Source organism: Hippoglossus hippoglossus, chromosome 7, assembly GCF_009819705.1.
Source record: "Hippoglossus hippoglossus isolate fHipHip1 chromosome 7, fHipHip1.pri, whole genome shotgun sequence".
Classification (NCBI taxonomy): domain Eukaryota; kingdom Metazoa; phylum Chordata; class Actinopteri; order Pleuronectiformes; family Pleuronectidae; genus Hippoglossus; species Hippoglossus hippoglossus.
The window spans coordinates 17,616,237-17,639,183 of NC_047157.1; the positions used below are offsets into that span (position 1 = coordinate 17,616,237).

At 42.9% G+C, this 22,947-nt stretch overlaps 1 protein-coding gene across 4 annotated transcripts in view; it reads left to right on the plus strand.

Annotated features, from left to right (window-relative positions):
• Positions 1–22,947, plus strand: part of kcnd3 (potassium voltage-gated channel, Shal-related subfamily, member 3) — a 97,311-nt gene that overhangs the window by 73,435 nt on the left and 929 nt on the right. For 3 of the 4 annotated variants that reach the window (XM_034591896.1, XM_034591895.1, XM_034591894.1), the window contains 5 exons: positions 6,014–6,182; positions 17,265–17,366; positions 19,923–19,955; positions 20,096–20,185; positions 21,641–21,894. In XM_034591896.1, coding sequence (XP_034447787.1) covers positions 6,014–6,182; positions 17,265–17,366; positions 19,923–19,955; positions 20,096–20,185; positions 21,641–21,894 — 648 coding nt within the window. The remainder of the gene's footprint in view (positions 1–6,013; positions 6,183–17,264; positions 17,367–19,922; positions 19,956–20,095; positions 20,186–21,640; positions 21,895–22,947) is intronic. The other variant, XM_034591898.1, reaches the window with a different exon arrangement.

Sequence of the window (22,947 nt, forward strand, 5' to 3'; positions counted from 1 at the left end):
AAGCATTTAACAAATAAATCTAATATTTATTTTTAATAAGCTAATCATAGAATCTTTCAACAAAATGTAATCAGAATTCATTCAGAAACAGAACAAACTTGACGTTCTTTCTATCATGTCCCAACACCGCTGCAGAAGGACGATTGTCTTTCACTTGCAGGTTGCTTTGTTTTCATCTAAAAATGTTTTGCTCCCTTTGCCATCACCCTCCTAAAAATAAAATATTTGCAAGCAGGGATGATTGACAAAGATGTCGTGTCATTTCAGGAGACCGGAGCCAGCTAGATTAGCAAAGTAAATCATATTGCTCAAGTGTTGCAGATGGTTAAATGTGACTTTTCACAGTGTGCATTGTGTTGTTTACTTTCCATAACGCTGCAGAAATTACAATAAATTACTGAGACTTCCCCACCCTGCGTTCTGCACAGTCTGCAAAACTGATATTGATATCCAACATCGAGGATCAGCAGGTAATAATTAAACATTGAATGCATTTTGAGAGCAGTGCCTTTGTATTGTTAGGACTGTGAATTAAAGCTGATACAGATTTAACAAAAATGTCAATACTATGTATTCACAATAACGTGAAATCTTTATGTTGGCATCAACAAGCCCTGGACACTACAGCCTGTTATTAAAGAAATACAGTATGGCAGATGGTGGCTATATTTGTTTGTCATTCACTAGTAGTCTGCAAAGCTAAAGTCATTCAGGCTACTAACAAAGAAGCTGTGGTTCAGACAGACGACCGTTTTTAGCTTTGTGACGTGAGTTGAGCATTTGCTACAGTAGCTCTCCATGGTGCTGAAATCTCTCAGTAAACCTGCTGTTAACTGAAGACCTTGGTCAAGGTTCTCCTCCGGGATTAAATATAGACCGAACAATACTTCCTATTCAGAATGGTTCAAATGAACAAAGGTGCCTCTGAAGGACTGATGGACAGAAGGGCAGCTGTGGGAGTTTTTTATTAATTGCACAAGTTAGATCCCAAATTGCTCAGTTGTGTTACTGACGAGCACCGTACACACACATCATGATATCATCTATGTGTCTTCCGCCGCAAACCAAAAACACATCTCTTCCGACTATACCTTGAATAAAAAATAAAAATAAAAATAGTGGCACTTACTTATAGCACTTTGTAGTTTGGCTTTCTTGAAGAAAATTGTACTTTCTTGATTCTTGTTATTCTGGGTTTGTACCCTAATGGTTGAATGCACTTATTGTAATTCTCTTTGGATAAAAGCGTCAGCTAAATGTAATGCAATGTAATAGTTGTGGATTGATATGTGTAATATGCGACCAGTGTGCCCTGGCTGCCCTTAATACTTTTATTTGTGTTCACATGACAACTTTCAACACAAGTGTCCACAAACCTCACACTCTCTCAATGTTAGATATTGACCTTGATGATGACTGCAAATTCAAGTTTTATAATTATTATTTCCATTATCACTTAATGTGATCATTATTGTCTTGATTAATCATTTTGTCATGGCAATGAAAAGCAGAAAACGCACATTGGAGAAGCTTTCATTTACCAGGGACTTGGCATTTTTTTATATTGTATATATTGTTGGTCAACTAATCGATCATCCAACAAGTAATTTCAGCTGTAAATGTTTATGAATTTGTAATTTTAAAAGTAGATAAAAATCTATAATACCATTTTGGATATTGATCAGGTAAAGTGATCCCCATCCAGCCTCCACTGTTTGCTTTAGCTTCATTGATAACGCCATAACTTTTTGTTAAAAAAAGATTATTATTATTACAAATGATTACATTTGTTCCATGTTGAACCTCCTTAAAAGAAGTGATGCTCTTTGAGCTTCTTCGCTCAACATGCACATATTGTTTTCTGTTATTTTGTGTTTGAGTTCTTGCTATAAACACACACATACAGACTACACATACACGTGACACATGAAGTAGACACACAAACCAACTCACTAACACTGAATTTACTGCCACTTGCAGTAGGTGAATTAAGTCCTCTCGGGTTCAATTCACCGCCAGGGATTGTGGTCCAAACTGAATCACTTAGGCTGTTTCTTAAGGGAAAAGGGGAAAATTGCAGAGAAATCCCATGGGATTGGGTCTGTAAATGGAGACCCAGCCTTCAATACTTTATAGCCTCTCTCTCTCTCTCGCTCTCTCTCTCCCTCCTTCCCTTTTTATAGAAGTTTCCTATCCTGAACATAGTCTATCAATAAATATGGCAATGTGATCTTGCCGTACATACATAAAAGCGGTTTATGATCCACAAAGTGAAAACAATTTCCAGCAATCAATATTTACTCAGCTCAGAGCAGTTAATCTCAATCTTGTTTTGCAGTTTTTAGTTTACCCATACAATAACAGGGACGAGGTTAAACCTAGTCTACGGCTGCACTGTGAATGGTCAATTGAGGACGTAGTTGAAGACCTTTCTGGAATTGCAATTAGCACATTAATGACGTGCTAATTGGTTTCAGCCCTTTATCTGTTTCCACATTAATTCAATCAGACATTACAGGAAGCTGGCAGTTTGTATAATGTCTGAATAAACTGGTTGGAACATTTTCACACATACAGCCCCTCCGGGTAATGTGTGGAAAAGTTCAGTCCCCACATTTGTCCCAAGGTACCGTTTTGGGTAAAAAAATAAATGTACTGAAGGGGTCTGAAAAGTCAGTGAATCTAGCGACAGATGTGCTAAGTTGGCAAAACTGCCTGTATATCCCCCCTGAATGTAATAGAAACTGTTCGGACCAATGCATCTTTGAAACACCAAATGGCCAGTGGGGAAATTCAGCTCGTCCAACAATTGTGCAACCTAATCACAAACTCAACTCGACTACACACACATGACCACGATGAACACTCAAGGGTGTAGTACTGGAAAATAAAAAGTTCTTTATAACGTGTATGAACAGAATTTGTTTTGTGTTACTTCTGAATGACGGTTGGGTGGATCAGTGCAAACAGAATCTGAGGGGATGAGCTTTGCACTCCATGACCTGACTTGACGTGACCGGCCATCATCACAAATCTGTGTGTCTGTCAGCCCTCAGACCATCTCTGATAAGTCCATCCATCACGTACCCTCACAAGAGCACTCAGTCCTCAGTCCTACTCAATAACCTTCCATCTATCCTTCCCAGACTTTATTAATATAACCCGCAGAGACCCGGCCCTCCTTTGATGGGATGTGACAACACTGACCGAGGACTGACCTGCCCACCTGACCTGTTTGTGTGTAGTTGTGTGTGTGCATGCGTGTAAAGGGTTTGCGCATGCACCTTGCATTTGAACCTCATAGTCATATTTGAGTGTGGGAGCAAGTGGAGAGAAAAAAAAACTCATGGGTGCACATCTGTTGAGTAAATATCTCATCCTCCAGTATACGTCCTTCCTCTGTTTATCCATCTTCTTCCTTTCTGAGACATTTACCTCCAGCTTGTTTCGCCACCTTCGCTGTCGTCTCGCAAAGTCAGAAACAGCCTCTGCATCAATCCAGGCGGGAGGGAGAGAAATGACATCTAACCTCGCTTATCACATGCACACACACACGCACATGCGCAGCCTCACACCACTTATTAGAGCTTTCTCTTTCTTTAATGTACGCGAGCCCCGGCTTTATCTCGGTGCCACGTATAATGGCCCAGAGATGGTATCATCAGAGATGGACCAGCTCGACTAAATGGGAGCCGCAAATTGACTTTAGTATTCGGAGAGAAGGGCCTCTATCTGGAAATCTGATAGGATCCCATTAAAGAAGGCTTGCAGATGAATATGATTACCTTTTAATTTCTCCTAATGGAAACATCTTCTGAAGAGGGGAGGAGATGAAATGTTTGGTAGTGATAGAGCCTTTGTACCACTGATAGCATTGTTATTGCCTAATTTGGGTAAAAAGGCCATTAAAGTTCTTGGAAGAGACAAATGTTCTCTGTGAGTATCCTCTCAGTTATGGCAATGGACCAGCGGTTCACTGTGTGTGGGCAGTGCTTTGTTTTATTGATGCAAAAGCCACCCTTCACTTAAATGGCCTCATATTGGGATTGTATTTGCCAAAATATGTGACTAATGAGGATGAGGTTTCATCTCTTGCTGCAACTCCTTTTCCAAAATGAACTGAATGAGTTTGTGTGTGTGTGTGTGTGTGTGTGTGTGTGTGTGTGTGTGTGTGTGTGTGTGTGTGTGTGTGTGTGTGTGTTGGTGGTTCATGCGTATGTGCATTAAACCATTGTGCGTTTTTACCATTTCCAACGGACTGTGACAGAAGTGCTTAATTAGATTATGAAGCCACTATCGTGACAACTTCTTAAGCGGATTATTGTTCATTTACGGAGAGCCTCAGAGGGACTGTGCACCAAGTCTTCAAATAACAATCAGTGCGTCTCTCTGTGATCTGTCAAAGTGAATGAATTTGATGAGCAACATGTTTCTTGATATATACAAGACTCTGCATACTTGAAAAACATTTCAGGCATTGAAAGCGTTCCTCTTGCTGTTTAATGTCATTACCACTCAAACAGGCTTACTTCACTGCTGTGGAACATGCTGCTTAAACAGGACCCAATGTAACACAGCAGCACTAACATTTATGAAGATTTGGGTTTTTATATATTTTTAAGACTTTGCATAAATATAATGTGAGTTTACACCTCCACATGTTCAACATACCAGTTGTGTATCCCTGCATATGCATGGGAGTCAGTTTTTGCATATGCACACGTGCCTGGCAGCAGTAACATGTTGATTGACTAGATCTGTGCTCTGCCAAGTCTATAGGGGCCTATAATATACATTACAGATGCATCAGGGGGCCAATGCCAAATGCTGCTCCGTCCTGGTGTTGTTAGTATTCATGTGAAAATGTGCGGTTCCATCTGTCACGCACTGGGTCACAACGTTTATGAAGGATCGAGGGAAAAGTGGAATATTCAGGAAAAAATGCACATAAATATGAGATCAGACATGTTTTTTTTCCATTTGTGAGTTTATATAAATGTTATAATCTTCTTTTGGTTTAATAAGAATGGTACCTATATGTATAATTGTGTTTACATACAGTTTTGTCAGCTAAATCAAGCTATCAATTCCAAATGAAACAGACATAAATTGTCTTTATTCCTGTTTGCACTTTTCACAAATCCTCAGGAATGTATAGGAAGGACAGAAAGACAGAGGTGTCTGTTTATGTACTAGCAGGATGAATAATGCCGTATTGCTTAGAGGCTATTTGTCTCAGGCTTATTTGCAGTCTGACTTTGAATCGGTTCTAATAAATTCAGTCGAACTTCTTATTTAGCTGGAAAACAAGAACAAATTACCTGCTCTTTTTACTCATGAATAGGAAATGAACACCATTAGATATAAAGGTTGCTTTTCCAACTTAAGTCACGCACTTTTAGCTTTTGAAGTTGTTCTCATATGTCTCCCGTCTCCCCCCCCCACTGTTGATTCCTGCAGTGCTCCTTCTTCCTTGGGAAGAAAAGGGATTTCTAATATTGTTACTGTAATTGCGTTGTCTGTCTTTGAGCTGGAGATGGGATTGCTTTTGACTTGCAAATATTTCAGATCGAATTGGGCTAAATGGCTTTTGGGAAATGTGCCTGGCATTCACCATACCTTCCTCTTTCTCCTCGCTAAAGGTTAATAGTATATCTACTCTCAGTGAATGAGTGTACTGTTCCATTCAGACAGAGAGAGGGTTTGCTAGGGGGCTCTCTCTTTTCTCTCTCAGGGCGGGATGGGGTTCACAGGTCAAGCTTTATTCTGGTGGGGATGAACTCATGGAGAAGCCTAAAAAGAGAAACATGAAAGCCTTGTACAAGAAGAGTGAATGGGCAGGAACTTGGGCCGGTGATATGTATGTATGTGTGTGTGTGTGTGTGTGTGTGTGTGTGTGTGTGTGTGTGTGTGTGTGTGTGTGTGTGTGTGTGTGTGTGGGGCTACGAGGATGAGCTACAATTAAAGACAATGACTAAATTCATTCTCTCTTTCTTCCTTTCACCTCCTGCAGGTACGGAGACATGGTTCCTAAGACGATTGCGGGGAAGATCTTTGGCTCGATCTGCTCTCTGAGTGGGGTGCTGGTAATCGCCCTGCCTGTCCCCGTCATCGTGTCCAACTTTAGTCGCATCTATCACCAGAACCAGAGAGCAGACAAGCGGCGGGCGCAGAAAATGCAGGTGAACACAGTTATATTTACCTTCAGCTGGGCCCCAGAGGGTCGGACCTCCAGGCCTCCAGCCCAGAGGGGAGCTCTGACGTCGTTTCTTTCCCCCCAGACGGAGGGACTACACTGGGTTCATATCTTCATTGAGACTAATGATGATGTGTGTATAATGTGTATAATGCATATTCACTTCCAGTACATTCCCATTAACGGGATGTGTGTTATACATATTCAATGAGTATCATCACATTTTAATGGCCCTCGTCCCTTGACCTTTTCACTTGTGCTGCATTAATCATTGAGTTTTAGAGGAAAACTTGCTCTTTACTCAGAGTCCGACAACAATGGTGTGTTGCTTGAATTTGCTGCTGTTTGCAACCTAAACTTTTATTCTATGTAGCTCAATGATTGAGATTCAATAAGATAGAGAGGCAGAAAATAAGAAAATTGTCAAGATATTGATGGCTGATCTACTTTAAGAACGTCTTATATTCAATCAAGCTGCACCAAATTTCACACACTTATGGATATCAATCTCCTTAATGGGCCTGATTTGTTTTATCAAGATCCATGAATTATTCCCTGGCAAATCAATGAAAATGCTGAAAGATTCCTCACAAAGTTAAATAAAGTGAAAAGAAATTCCTTGATCCACCCTCTGACTGGAATCCCCATCAAGATGGGAAGACTTCTTCCCTGACCCATACTGCCTCCTTCCACCAACTTTAATAGGAATTCATTCTGTTGTTGTGGACCTCACACTCATTCTTGGGAATGTGCTACATCAGGAACGCCTTGAGGGAAATTTAGCGCAACTGACCCAAACAAATGGTCAAGGTCACTGTGACCTCACTAAGCATGTTTTTGAGAATACCTCAAGAATTCCTCTGTGAATCATGACACAGTTTCACACAAAGGGTGAATGAAGTGGTGATGTATCCAAAAGGTCAAAGGTCAAATCCACTGCGACATTGTAACATTCAGTAAAACATTTTCTGGCTATTTATCAGCTCCATAGCACAGCAACAAATTTTGGCAGACAAACTGTGAGGCGACAACTATTAAAAGACACTAAAATATACACTATATTTTCTCAATCAGCTTCTTACTATGGGTAAAGAGGTTTTACATAAACATGAATTATCTGATAAATAGTTATTTATAATTTTTACTCATGATTTTTAAAGTTGCAGTTGTTTTGTAATTGATTTAAAGTGAGTGGGACTCAGCTGGAAAAAAATTCTGAGGTGAACTAGGATCAGGATTCAGCAACATTTCGTCAGGGTTTAAGAAGCAGGTGGACCCAAAAATGCAGGAGTGAGATAAGGTAACAAAAAGTGTCCTTTGATAAAAGGCAAGGTTCTTACAAAACCCAAAGTCCAATAAACAGAAAAACACCTGGGAGGAAATCAAAAGGATTGCAGAAAGGGCTGAAGTGAAAAAACATGGAAAACACTAGGAAACACAAAGACTCACGAGCGAAGGATCTGAAAGTGAATGACGTAAGACAACAAACTGACAAAGGGAAGCACAGAGACTTATATACACAAGGGAGGGTTGGTTGAACTCAGGTGAAACACATGAGGAACATGTGCAGACAATCATAGGGGTGGGAAACAGGACAAAGACAGGAAGTTAAGGCAGAGACACACGAGGAGTAGAAACTTCAAAATAAAACAGTAAACACAGAACTCAGAATGAAACAGCTGAACACAAACCTAAACACAAGGAAACACAGGAAGAGTTAATAAACAAAAAGTCCATCATCAAAATAACGAAAAATCCCCAAAACTCTTGATCTCAGAGTTAACGAGTTAAAGTCTAGAGTCATGACACATTTAAATCAAAACTTGATCAAAGATGATCAGGAAACAGTCTCAGAGAAACCGATTAGCAGATCTTTGAATGTTCAATATTTACATAAAATATTTCACTTCTTCCAAACCACAGTATCTCTTCAACTGCAGAGCTGCTATCCTGAGTCCAGTCTTATCCTAAAATCTCAACCCTGAAATGCCCGTCAGAAGAATTCAAAATGAGCAGCATTTCCTCTCTTCACACGATTTTCTCTGTCGGTTTGTTCTTGTGAGGAGATTTTCCTCTAAGTACAAAAACCCACACAGGCTCAAATGCACAGATGGATTATGTAAACTTGTGTTTTATCTGTGGAAGGAGTAAAGATCTTTATCTTCCTTCAGGTAAATAGTTCAGCTTTCACAGAGCTTAAATCAGGGAGCGCATACAGGACTAAAGAGGCCGAATGAAAATATGTAAAATAATGTCTTTTTCTTAAGGATTAAATCAGAATACAAAAATGAATGTAAGTTTTAAACTATTTCTGCTTCAAACTGTATTTATATTATAGTTATATCATAAATTATACTTTAAACTGCTGCATAAACAAAATAAACAGCCCTGCAGTTTCCCACAGGTGTAGAATTTACTAGTGGTGGTGGGTGACGCAGCGTGTGACCGGTGTGCATTTAAAGAATCCTGCAGTTTAGAGGGGGAGAGTTTAACACAGCTTATTTTCTGCAGCTACAATTCACAGAAACAAATAGGCTGTCGGTATGTGCCACAATTTATCAGTGTTCCCTTTGGTGAGTTTTCATCTACGTGGGCGGGGCCAAACAAGTCCTGGATTTATGGGAAACTTTGACCTCTAGAAAAAAAGCGCTTAGTTGTAAACACCAACAACCACAACAGAGGTTTACATATATATACAACATACCTACTCACATATACAACCAATATTGGCAACACCTTTAATAACAATTGTCATTACTGCTCCCTTCATCTCTGTCTGACATTTTCTTGGTCTATTTATGAATATAGGCTATACCAATAAAATATGAGTGATTGATTGATTGATTGATCAGATTATTTTTATTTTTATTATCAACATTGGTTCAGAGCCGTGATCACATTGTCATTGTTGTTGGGTTATCAACTTTTTTGTGGCAGGAAAAAAATATATATAATACCTTTTTATTCACATGCTCCTAAATACATTTTACAGTTTTTCAGCTGCGAGGAAAACGCTCACGCTGTGGAGCCCTGCTTCAGACCTTTAAAAGAATAATGTTGTTGTGTGTCCACGAGCATCAGCGGGCACACACACAACTCTGGGCTGGTTTGAGGCCAGGCCAGTTTGTAGTGTGTTTGTTTGGACCTGGCAGACATGCACACACTGACACATATTTTCGGAGACTGTTGCCTGCTCTCATCGCACCTCTAAGCTTTTTCTCACTCCTCGAGCTCATTTTCTTCTCCTCTGCTCTTTCTCCATCCCCCCTTTCCCAACCCGCTCTCCCCCTCTCCCCCTCCCCATCTCCCCCTCTCTGTGATTACTGCCATCCATCTCTGCACATGCTCGCTGGTTGTAGTTTAAATCTGTTTAAAGCCCTGCAGTTTGACCGTGGCCTGACCGCCGCCCAGACTTAACTAACCGTAACCTTGTCTGCCGAGAAAGACTCCGTGTAAAGGAACCAAGTGTGTGGCAAGGAAAAGGGACGCAGAAGGGGGCGGGTTAGTGGAGGACGGTGGACAGGAGGGAAAGCGTTGGAAAGTTAGGGGAATTATCTGGATTGAAAACAGGTTGGAACCAATATACTGATGTACTGTTGACACAGAAAAGAGAGAGGAGCGGTGACAAGGAAGGAGGGAACAGGGGAGGCAAAGGGGAGGGTAGAAAGGGAAGGAGAGCTGGAGGCAAAGTGTGTTCTAATGCTGTGTTCTCTCCTGAAATAGCCATCACCCAGATGAGGTGCTGGCTGGAATGAAGGTGTTTGTGTGTGTCCGTCCATCTGCTTATATGTATGTGCATCTGTTTGACTGCATGGACCTACATCCCTGTGAGTGTGTGTGGGGTTAGACACGCGTGTGCATCCACCTCACTTCCTGGCAGTTTCGGCCCGACCATAGTCTGTTCCACCTTCCTGTGTGTTCTCCACACGCCGCTCGGTACCAGACGTGCACACCTCCAGGAGCGCCGAGTAACTGGCCGGCGTAGCATGACGGTGCTGTCGTCATTAACCTGCACTGAACGACTCCCTCAGGCACTTGAATGCCTCCCTGGTTTGCCTGCGGTGAGGTCAGCTGTTTGCTCAGGCACCCATACATCCAGCGGATAGATTTTCTCCATTTTACAACAGCATGACTCAAACCCTTTATTACTGCCTTCATGGTGATATTCCACCTGGATACCTTGATCCTTGAGACGGATATACCCACGGCAAATCAAGGTGCCAAGGATGATGAAGCTGTACGTTTGCAAATGTGACATTTTAAGGATATTTAGGAGGATGCAATCTGTCTTTAATTATACCACAGATTCAAGTGTTTCTTAGCATTTAAGCTTTTGTGAGTATGTCTTGAATTAGGCTGAATATCGTGCTTGCTTGAGAGGTTGTTAGCGGAAAGGGCTCATTTCATTCCACAGCACACGAAGCCGTCAGTCCATCCATCTCTGAAACATCTCAAAAACTATCAGATGGATTCCCATGAACCTTGTACTCATGGCTGCCTGAGGATGAATCCTAATAACTTTAATCATCCCCTGACTTTTCCTGCTCACCCCCATGAAGCTGATATTTGTGATTTGACCGAAAAGTTGTTGTCGGCTATTGGGTGGATTACCCTGAGATTTGATACTGCTGCAGCTTGCATGGTTCGAGATGCTTACTGTAGAATATAAAACCAGTGAAATAGATTTTACTGCCCTTTGCAGCAACTGCTATTGACATGTGTTCAGCTCAGTGCAGCCCAGCTCATATTAATTTAATGTTCTTGGACTCTAGCTGGGCAGACGACAGTATGTCACACTACGAGGACGGTAACCTCGGTGTGGCTGGTGATGATAGAGTCATTATTGTTGTATGGGCTGCTCTTCATCGGCTAATGACAACTATTTAATGCCCCACCCAAGCATTATTCAGACATGCCATATCCTTCAGTACCCCATTACTACCCTATACATAATGTACACTGTTCTTTAATGCTCCATAACCTGAACCAAACATGACCTTCTCAGCCATTAAGCCAACCATTTAGCAAGTGTCACTGGTCATTTACCATAGCAAAACGTCCTGTGCTCAGCGTTTATGACCTGCACGTGGTTGTATTTCACAGAAAATCCATTGTTCCTCGGACCATTTCTTAGAATAAGGTTATGTTTAACTGAGAGTAAAATCGGACAGCCGTTCAAGATTGCCTTTCACAGTAGTTAAGCGACGACTGGAGAGCAGACGGAGGAGAGGGCGGGGGAATTATTAAGGGTAGAAAGTGCAGCACTGCTCCCTCTGCGTTCTCCGGCCCTCTCTGTTCACCTCCTGTCGTCTCCCTCTCCCCCCCCCCCCCCACTCCCCCCCCCCCCCCCCCCCCCCCCCCCCCCCCCACTCCCCTTACACGCTGTGCCCCATCCACATCCATCTTCGTTCAGGTCTAATTGTTTGCTGTTCTGGGCTCCCATTACAATTATCCATCCATCTGGGTGGTGCAAGAGGGACAGCACCTGATGTGTCTCACTGTACAAAGGAGAGATACATGGTGACACCACAAGTCGCTGTGTGGCCAGACTGAACCTACAGCTGGGACGTATTCTTCATCCTGTTTCTCTACAGTCTTCAGTGTCTTTAAGTGATCTGAAACACAGAGTCCAGTCTGCAGGGGGGACTCTTTAGTTGCTCCGCAGAGCCTATTTGCATAAAGGCAATGATATCCCCAGGTAGGTCTCATTACAAATTCAGATTATTGCACCTTAAAGAGGGCAGAATTTAAATGGAGAATCACAAAGGGCAAGCGATAGAGAAGGATTAGAGCGGTATTAAAATGAACTGAACTGCTTAGTGTTTCCATTGTAGGCTGCAGGATCTGTTCTCCTGCCTCTGCAAATATATCCGCAAAGTTGGATTCGTGCTTGATGCAACATTTCAACGTGAGCTCCCGACTGCAGAGAAGATTTCGATTTTGTAGTTCAGTGTTGAACTTTGTTCGTCACGCTTTAATTCTATTCCAAGAAACTGTTTATTCTCATTCATTATGGAACTATCGCTTTATTTACATCTTTTAAGGTGCTTTCAGACACGCACTAAACTCCGGATAATATCCTGAAATGATCAGGCTATATGTGAGAACGCAAATGTCCAAGTATGTTTTCTGGACATTCTCTGGAGTTTTTTAATGCCAGCCCCAAGGTGAAAACTCTGGAGAGTGTCGGAGTGAGCCCATGTGAGAATACAGCGCGATCACGTGGGCATGTAGATGACATGCGAAAGACACACGTATTTCAATGTAACATTAGTCCTTTCCATAGAAACTTCTGCCCGCACTGAAAACTTTATAACATGAGCAGGGGAAGTTCGCAAACTTTGCGACTTTACAATTTTTTAAACTTCATATACGGGACACGGGAGACACTAAAGTTACGAAATGTTTTCGCCTAATGTGTGTTACAACGTAGGAACAAAGCCTAAATTAGTGCGTTGTAACATATTAAGGGACATAATAGTCTTTTCAACAGGGATTTTTGTTTTGAAAGGCAAAGACAAAGACAAACGGTGTCATCCCTCTGACATTGTCATCAGATCACACATATGTTTAATTCCCGAAGAGCTGTGACTTCCTGATGCAACATTCATGATCTGTACCTTGAAATGTGTCCGTCCCATTTACGTAAACCGGTTGGTTCTCACGTGGGAGTGGAACCTCTTTTGTTTGATGGAGGAGTCTTCTATAATTCAGTGAAACACATATGATGTGAACTACCCTTGAGTATACTGTAGTCTTTGATCATGAATCTAGCCTCTGTTGTCGCGCTGCAGAATCTATAGCTCTGCATTGTTTGTTTCCCTTTGTTGTTCTTGTCTCATTGAAAATTTCTGTTGCCATCTTTATTTTACTACATTGTCCTTTTTTGCCACTTTGATATGAAATCTTCCTGCGGATGGAGCGACTGAATTTTGTCCTCAAAATTAGTAAATAACAGAATTTCCGTCCGTTGCAGTTCATGAGCTTTACACTGGCTCCAGGCTGACATGGAAGGAACAAAACAAAAACAAAAACAACCCCCCCCCAACACACACACGCACACACACACACACACCACCCCTCCTCCTGCTCCCTTTGCTCTAAATCATCTCACTATTGTTTTTCGCCCTCCCTCAGAAGGTTGAAGTCAAAAGGTTGAGATGACTTCTTGCTGAGAGTGTTTTCCCCCCAACTAGACAATCAATAAAGTCTGCACGTTGCAAAAAAAGTAGTAGACAAAGCGTAAGGATGGAGGAATGTTGACAGGGGACTTCACTGAGGAGGGTCAAGAGTCGTGCCGTCCTTAAGAATGACATCCTAAATACCAACATGGCTGCAGCTCGTCCGTACTTTTCTCTATGATCAAAGGTCTTTGTCTCTGAGTGGTGTTAGTCCGAGGTTAAGCCGCCTTTCCTACAGAGGCAGGCAGGTCTCCGCGGGTCCGGGGTGCCGGAGGATTTGATTTCCTCTATCCCTCTCTCTCTCTCTCTCTCTCTCTCTCTCTCTCTCTCTCTCTCTCTCTCCCTCTCTCCATCTCTCTCTCAGCTCTCTCTCTCAGTTCTCTCCGCTCTCTCTCTCTCTCTCAGCTCTCTTTCTTTCTGTGAGTGTGTGTTATCATAAGGCGACATACCTCCGAGGATTTTACTGACTTATTTGCTTGTGGCAGAAATGTCAGCATGTATAAAAGCAACTCTTCAGTTGAGCGGCAGGTGCAGAACAAAATGAGACTCTTCCGTGGCCATTTGTGTGTGTGTTTGTGTGTGTGTGGGTGGGTGTGGGTGTGTGTGTGTGCGGGGGGTGTGCTTTCTCATCAGATGTTCTCCCCTCTCACTTGTATGGTTCAAAGGCAGGCCTGAGGCAGAACCTAATCTGGTCTCGCAGCTCGAATGCTCCACTTTTTCACTCATCCAAATTCTATACAGGCAGACTGACAAGGCTGCAGCTCACAAGGTGCTGTGAATTTTTTAACTTTTGCTTTCAAGTAGGAACAAATTTACTTCTAACAAAACTCCCTGGAAATGCTCGGTGAAGTCATGGGAGCTAAGTGGATATGTAGCGTTTTTAGTTTTTTTTATAATTTGAGGATATGCAAGTGTAGATCCCGCAACTGGAGGCACATGATGTTAAAATGAAGCATTTGTGCAGACTTGCATCCTATAGCTATAATCCGTAAAGTGTGATTGATCCTAAACTGTGGCTCTGTGGCGGGAAGAACAGAAACAAAGAGGAAGAACAGGGTTCGGATCAGTTTACTGGCTCATGTCAGTGTGAAAACATCTGGACTGTTTCAAGCAGTGATATTGAGCATCACACTCACCACTGGCCGGTGTTGGATTATTAAAAATTTTGAAAAGCTACTAAGTCAAAGTCTTTGGAAGCGTATTGTATTCACTTGAAAAACTGAAATTCTGATCTGTTGTTTCTGTATTAACGAGGTAGCTCAGAAATCCTAGTACCTTCCGTCTGAACAATCCGGTCCTGAGGTCCCTGCGCAAAGCAGACAAACTAATAACAATGCCATCTTTGTTCCTTAAAGACACAAGAATATCTCAATTTCTCAAACCCAGTGGGCAATTTGTGGGGGAGCTGATACCATCCTATTTAAACCAAAATGACACAAAATGAACACGGACGACGTCTTTCTTTTCTTCGATATGCTCTTCAACATCTATCAACTCCAACAGGATCCGCTTAGTAACGCTGGCCATTGTTCCGAAGCAAACAGAGATGCCAGAGAATTTGTATAAAAGCGGACCAGAAACCGGAAAACACGCATTGACACTCTACCACCTCTAGTGTTTCAGCTGTGTAATTGCAGCGCCACTCACACTCACCTACGCACATGAATGCTCGGCCCCGTGTGCAGGCTACGTGCGTATCTACAGCCTAGCTTCAACGCAGATTAATGAATCGGCCTAAAGACAGCAACTTGCTATAGACATCAAATTAGCTGCCTACTTTTTACTTATGCCAGCTTCCTTGGCAAAGCCTCCTTATCGATCCTACAAACACGAACATGCATATTGTTCATGTTTTTTTGATATGAGTAGAAATACATTTAAAAAATATGTTCAGATTATATTTGACTGCAGGTAAGCGAAAAACTCCAATTCTTCTGTATGGTAACACGGATAGAGCACTTTTCCCTCGATGTGCTTTGTGTGTCAGTGCCTTGTAACTTATCACATGGTCCTCTGTGCATGTGTAGGTGTTAATGAAAGGCCTGTGTCCATGGTTTCCTTTGCCCTCTCAATGATGCTTCAGCAGCAATTCCGGCTCAATCTGTCGAGCGGGGGCTCTGCCTGAAAGGACACACAGATGGGCCCCAGACACAAGCGCCTGGGTCCCAGAGGCCCCGGGAACCTATCAGAGAACTGCAGAAGTAGATTCAATCTAGCAGGACATGTTCTTAACATCCCCTCCATTACCCCTGCGCTGCCTGGCAACCATCGCCACAGTCACACGCTCCTGTTTGCGTGGTGGCCCCAGAGAGACGATCCCAGTGGCTGAACACAATGTCAGAACATGAAGAGGGGTCACCCCAAAGGCCTGTGGGATTGCTGTGCCAGCACAAACGTACATAGGTGTTAGAGTGCGAGGGCACACAGAGCTGGGGAGAACTTACCAAGCGGAGCCGGGGAGAGAGGGCAACAGAGACAGAAAGATGGAGGAGAACAGGAGAACAGCAGAAAGTAAAACTTGATTTTGTGCTGTCGACGCTCCAGAGCGCAGCGGATTGGCCACTCTTCACATGTGCGTTCACAGGCATTGTTTATCTCCCCTGCTCCTCTTTACGAAATCCCAGCGTGAGCTACCTGCGGGTCAACAAACATTACCATGTTGTAAATGAAACTCAAGTCCGGGGATGAGCTCGAATTACCATACATTACCATACTCTCACTGAGCCAGGTACCTCTGCTGCACTCTATGTGGCTCATATGTATATGTATGGAAATTTTAGCAATGGAGACGTGGCGCGCATGCTTTAGCACACATGCAGATGTGCAAACACACATCCGCACACTCAATTAACCCCCCAGCGGTGCATGGGGCCCCCTACTAAACGAGCTGTGTGTCTGCTCATCATTTAACACAGCTCACATTCTCCTGCTAGCAATTTCCCTTCAATGAATCCATCATTCTATTTTTAAATTGCAGAAGGCGATGCAACAGAAACACACACACACACACACACACACACACACACACACACACACACACACACACACACACACACACACATGCTGTAGCTGCACCGAGCCCGACACACAGATGTTGACTTTGATGAGAAAATGGCAGGACTTTCGAGAAATAAGTGATTACACTGTCCTGTAGGAGCAGCCGCTCTGGGTACAGTGACACATTTTCATCACAGGATTTTGTACACAGACGTTTTCACGCATGTTTCAGTTACAGGATGTTGCAGCAGAATCCTTCCACTGTGTCAAAGCTACTGATGCTTAAAGATCTCACTTCCTTCCTCGTATTCCTTCTCTTCTCCTCTTCATCCCTGTTGCCTCACAGGAGAGATTTGACAGCGTGAGAGAAAAGGAGAGGAAAAAGAGACTGGTCTGTGCGCTAACTGTGCTGTACAAGTAAAGATGCATTTCAGCCGACGCTTGCACAGCGGCTCAGGTGTGAAGCTGTAGAGCGTTATGGGCCGGGACGCCGTGATTTCATTTACTGAACAAAGCAGCACATAAAACAGCCCAAATAATTTGAATTCTCTATTTTGAACACAGAATGACACTTAAGCTGCTTAATTCCTACCTGCTCCACTGGCTGCCTCCCTAGCTGGTTTTCAACCCAATGAATGTTCTGACGTCTAGTCGCCATAAATCATTCATAAGCATCGCAGGGGATTAGAGTGAACATATTACAGGAGATAACAGTGAATGCTTTAGTAGCACATGTTTGATTTGATCTATAAGATCACAGCTAAAATATGAAGCATCGAGAAAGTCCTGTGGCAAATGAGTGGGATGTTTCAGTCGTTCTGACACATGGTCGTACGGTATAGGCACTGACTGACTAACAGGTGGATTCTGTTGTCTCTTTCTCTTTGCAGAAAGCCCGCTTGGCCAGGATACGAATATCTAAGGAGGGAAGCTCCAACGCCTTCCTCCACAGCAAGCGCAACGGCCTGTTCAACGAAGTCCTAGAGCTCACGGTAAGAAAAGCCTCCGAGACCACCGATGCGTCGCTGGTGTCAGCCACACGCGGTACCCTCACATTCTCACGTCTTCTGTACTGACGACACAGAAAGCCTGACATCTGCAACCACTTGGAAAAAAAGTTCTGAGGATTTCTGAGTAATTGGATGTGGGCCCAGCGCTTGTCCATCCTCTAATTATCACTTCTTAGAATGCGCCCGGCATCCCATCAGAGCAGCTTACTGTGATCTCATCGTCGGAGCGACATTTTTATAATGTGAGCATCCCGAGCCCAGCTGCCCATCTGAGGAGCGGGCCTGGGGCGATGTAGCAGGAAATGTAAACACAACTCAGGGATGTTCCATGCATCGCCAAAATGTTGTGGTTCACAGGCACTATAGTGGCCTGGGGCTGACACGGCACAAAAATAAAAACAAGTGCTTCATCCCCCCCACCCCATCCTTCTCGCTATATGTGCATCTCTCTCTCTCTCTCTATTGCGTTAAGAGGCAACGTACTGCAGTGATGATGTTTCCCCAGAAGGTGTGGTTTTATTTTGTTTACTTTAGAGTACCACAGCCAATATTAAATTTAAATGAAATAATTAAGTATGGATTAGGGAACATTATTACATTGCAGAGCAGTGCAGGTTTTTCTTTAGTGTATAACGCACAAAGCCCCAAGTCGTTATCACAATCACAAATATCTGCCATTGAAAACATAATAAGAAAATAGTTTCCTCCCTTTTCCACATTGTGCAGCCAAAGCTCAAAAGTAATTAAATGCAACATTATCAGCATCTGAAGACTTTTTCACTTCTTTGCAGAGATAGTCATTTAAATTCATGAGCAGTCGCTCTCCTGCGCTGTCTGCTCAGATAAATGCACCTTTCATTTCTTTCTTTAATGTGTTTTCTGTGTTTTATCACATTTGTTTGTCAGTTGGGTTTTAGAGATTTGCCACAGTCGAGCTCTGTCCATCAGCGGTGACTCTTTGTGTCCAAAACAGTTTGCATGAAGACGTGAACCGGCACAACCAAACGTTAATTGTTGTCCAAATTGAGTGTAATTTTTTAGGCTGCTATTTACTAACAGCATTTTCAGCACCATGCAGAGCGACTCAGTGTGATTTGTCGCTCGGCCGATCAAGCTGTTTCCACTCACCACAGTATGGCGGCCACCTGGGTGGTGAGCCATAGCCGCCTCCAGAAAGACTGCTGGTATGGGCAATGCAGTCGTATGTATAGAGAAAGACAGAAATAACTCTGCGTAAACACTTCTGTGCAGCGCGAGCACAGGTGAGCGGCCTCGTACCCTCTCTGCAAAGAAGTTTCTGCTTCCAACAAACAGAAAATTGCAACCACAAATCCCTCAAACGTGGCGATGTAGTTGCCTTCCGGCGGTGCTGTCGTGCATTCAGGATCAGGGCAGTATATTTTTGGGCTTTGTTTTTTTATAAACAACTCAACTATGGATTCTGAAGGGAAAGACTGATGCAACCCATTGAAAGACTGTATATGTGAAACATTGCTGTACTTCTGAAAGCAACAGCGGCGGCATTCTGCAATATACTGAACTGATCTTCCCGAGCGCAAGCTCAAGGCTTTTATGGCCAATATTTATGACAATAATGCAGAATAATCTCTACTGCATGTATGATAGCTCCCCTGGAAACCCTGCTGAGATGTTAGATGTATAAGTGTATTAAATTTTAAATCGTGTTAGCAATATTTTAATAATCTAAAGGCATCTCTTTAGAATTTTACCTGGGAAACTGAGTGAATGAAGAGCAGAGTGTTAAAAGCCTCGTTGTATTATTATATCAAGATTTATGTTTCTGAATATAAAACTTCTTATACGCACAGAGGAAATATTTTCCACAAGCTTTAATTCCTCCCTAAGGCCCGGCAGTAAAATGATTTATTGGACTAATAAAACTAAATAAACACACGGACTGAAAAATCCAAGCGTCAAACTGCAGAGTATAAACAATCGCATGTGGTTTTAGATGTTGTTGTAGGATCTCTACACTTTCTTAGAGGATCCACAACAGTCCATAAGAATCCTATTCTCTGACTCACCACACCACTGCCCAGAAATGAGTTTCGTAATCCAACCACCACAGAACTAGAAACATCACCCACTTGTTCACGCACAGATACATACACACACACACACACACACACACACACACACACACACACAAATAAACGGGTCATAGCATAGAAATTAAGGAATATGGAAAACAAGCCATTAACAAGTTGCCTGTAGCTACAGCCTTTGCGATCGCAGAGACGGAGGCAAAATGCCACAGTGGAAATTCTTGTATGAATTGTAGATACTGTATATCCATTAGGGGTGAGTTGTGCTAGAAGTCCCCCCTCCAGCACAGATCAATGCACTGGCTCCGTTGATGTTAGGGGACGTGCCTCTCAGGGTAGGAATGGTAATGTTCCCTGTGTCTGACTGGCATCGCTGCGGCCCTGAAGGCCGTCTGTTCTCCACGCTCAAACTATGAACACCATTAAAAATCATACCTGTCTGTTCTCCTTTTGTCTTCCTCTCCAACCGAAGCAACTTCCATACAAGATGAACCTTTCAGATCAGGTACTGAGACAGCTGCCGGCCGCGCACCTCCCACATCTGATTACTGTCATCCTAAAAGAAAAACGTGGAGGAGTACTCATTGGGTGGGTGTGTGTGCGTGTGTGTCTGTCTGTGTGTGTTTCTGTGTGTGTGTGTTACAGAACTCTGAGGAGGAGCAGCGGTTAAGTAAGTCGACTTCTCTATTAGAGAGCCAGCACCACCACCTGCTGCACTGTCTGGAGAAAACCACTGTGAGTACACACACACACACACACATTTGTTTTCAGTTGTGCAAATTTTATAATATTATTTTAACATCAGCATAAAGCCCCATATAAATCCATGCATTTCTCTCCGGCTGTAGCTCATTAGATGGAAGTAACTGACAGCCGGGCGTAATGTGTATAGATTTACAGTGTTTATATGTCCATGGGCAATTGCAGCTCAATGTGGCGCGATGTCCAGAACACTGCATTTTCCCTTATGACACACACTCATCTGTGTCATAATGCGATACAGACGCACTCACACGTCTGTTTCAGCCTGACACAACTCGTCACACGACAAATGGAAGAGTCTAGCATGCACTGTTGCACATGCACACACCCAAGCTGTCATATGCACATATATATGCATATGTGAGAAAATGGACGACAAGAAGTTCAGTTTGAAACCTACCACTCATAAATCTGCCAGTCCCCCTAAGAGAGCACAATTAAATCCACTAGATCCAGATTTTTATTTGGATCTACACCAAATTGCACATGTTATTCCCTTACTCCAATGATAAGGATCCATGGCAAACTTTAATGAGCTCTTTCTTCCATCCTTCTGCCCAGTTTTGTGGAAATCACATTCAGTGGTTTTTGTTTAATCCTGCTAGAAATGTGACGAGGGTGAAAACAAATCCTCATTGGCTGCGGAGCTGTAAACAGTCATGCTATTATGTTTAAAGTTGATATAAAAAACCTGTTTCGCAAATACTCGCAAATTTTAAACACGCAACCACATGAATTAATTTACAGTCGTGTTTATCCACCTGCTTTGAATTTTTGCCCAATTTTCCCATTTCAGCTCTGATTTCTTCTCCAGCAATTAGAAATCATCTCTGTTTAGCTGCTGCTCAATTCTCCAGCACGTCTCTATCTTTGTCAGACTGCTGTTTGGAGCAGGTAGAGTGCATACAGTGTTTGTTTGGAGCTTTTTCACTGTCGTGGCCAACAAACAGCTCCACTGGGAGAGGGGAGAGTGAACCAACACAGCCGTGGGCCATCAAACCTGAACAATAATCTGGAAGACACCGTAAAGCTCAGTCGGGCTGATGCGATGCTCCGATTTGGGTGATAAATTGGGCTCATCGCCCTTTTCACGTACAAGTAGTCATGTGATCAATTGTTAATATACAAGTTATAGCTGCTTTGAGGAGCTGAGACCCTGGAGAATTGATTCTGAGCTAAGCTGCAAAACACTAAAATCATGTTTACAATGTGAGCGTACACACACACACACACGCCAATATAAAAAATAATCACATTCTCAGCAGTTATTGACCCAGGCTATGAAGCAGAAAATGACAAACTATATCAAATCACATACAGTACATAGTCATAAACATACATACGTAAATGTCACTTCTTTTTCATGACTCTCTCTCTCTCTCTCTGTGTGTTTGTTCCTTTTGCCGGTCCCGTTCTCTTCATCTCCAGAACCACGAGTTTGTGGATGAGCAGTATTACCAGCAGAGCTACCTGGAGGCGGGGATGCAAAACTACCCATCTCGAAGCCCCTCCCTCTCCAGCCGAGAAGGCGTGACGGGCACCTGCTGCACCCGCCGGAGCAAGAAGCACCACACCCCTTTACAGAACGCCAGCGGCCCAGCGCACATGCAGCCTTTGACGCACACGCACCAACAAGGTTTGCAGGAGCTCAGCACCATCCACATCCAGCCCCTCAGCACCAGGTGAGATCAGGATTCCCCACAGATGGAAACAAAAAGACTCTAATATCCTTCAATTTGTGTGCTGGGGTGTTTCTGAAATCACTTTAAAGAAATATACACTCTCGCTTACTTATACACTGTTGTGTATTAAATCAGATTTGCCAAAGAGTTGCAGTCTCCATTTCTACTGCCCTCAACCATTTTTTGGGGGAATCTGAATTCGATTTTTGACAAAACAGTTTTTTAACACCTTTGTTTCAAAACTTTGTCGCATCGTGTTCAGACAAAAGTCGAGAAAACATCCACTGAAAATTAGTTTTTCTCAGAGATTTCATAATCTCTACTGTGCAGTGCAGCATCCTGGTATCTCACCCTCTGACCACGTAGGAGTAATGGTTACGGGCGACTGATCAAGTCTTTCTATCACCAGCTACAATTAGCCTAATTAGTTTTTGTGTAACTCATGACAACCGACAACTAGCTGCTAATTTACTGTCAGATTGTCCCCACAACATTACCTCAATGATTCACTTGTTTTTATATAATATTTTAGTTATCTAAGAATGCTAGGAAGGGTATTTTGCCCTGAGTGAGGTAATACAGTGAATTTTAACCTCTATTTTCCCAGGATTATTCATAACCTGGTTAGAGGCTGAAATTAAATCGGTCTATAAAGTGATTTTTGACAACTAGTCATCAGCAACAGAACAAAGTCGTCCATCATCAGCTGTTGAATTAACCAGTTTGCAAACAACTGCCCTCTTACCCGCCCAGACGACACCGAGCAACGTGAGAATCCCGATGGAGTTGTTTTCTCGGCCATCCGACAACTGCACGCCAAATATTTATGCAGCTTCCACCGTTGGTTCAGTCCACAAACTCCACACGGAGGAAAACATGTTTATTCAGAGAGCCTCTCAAATTTCTTCACCAGCCAATGTTTACTCTGACTCTCTTGTTGTTTACTGGGAAAGGCTGCAAACCAATTCATGAGCAGCTGAAAGCTGAGCAGAGCTGCAGAGACGCTCAGTGGGTCTGACACCTCCAGCATCCCAATGATATTATTCACAATCA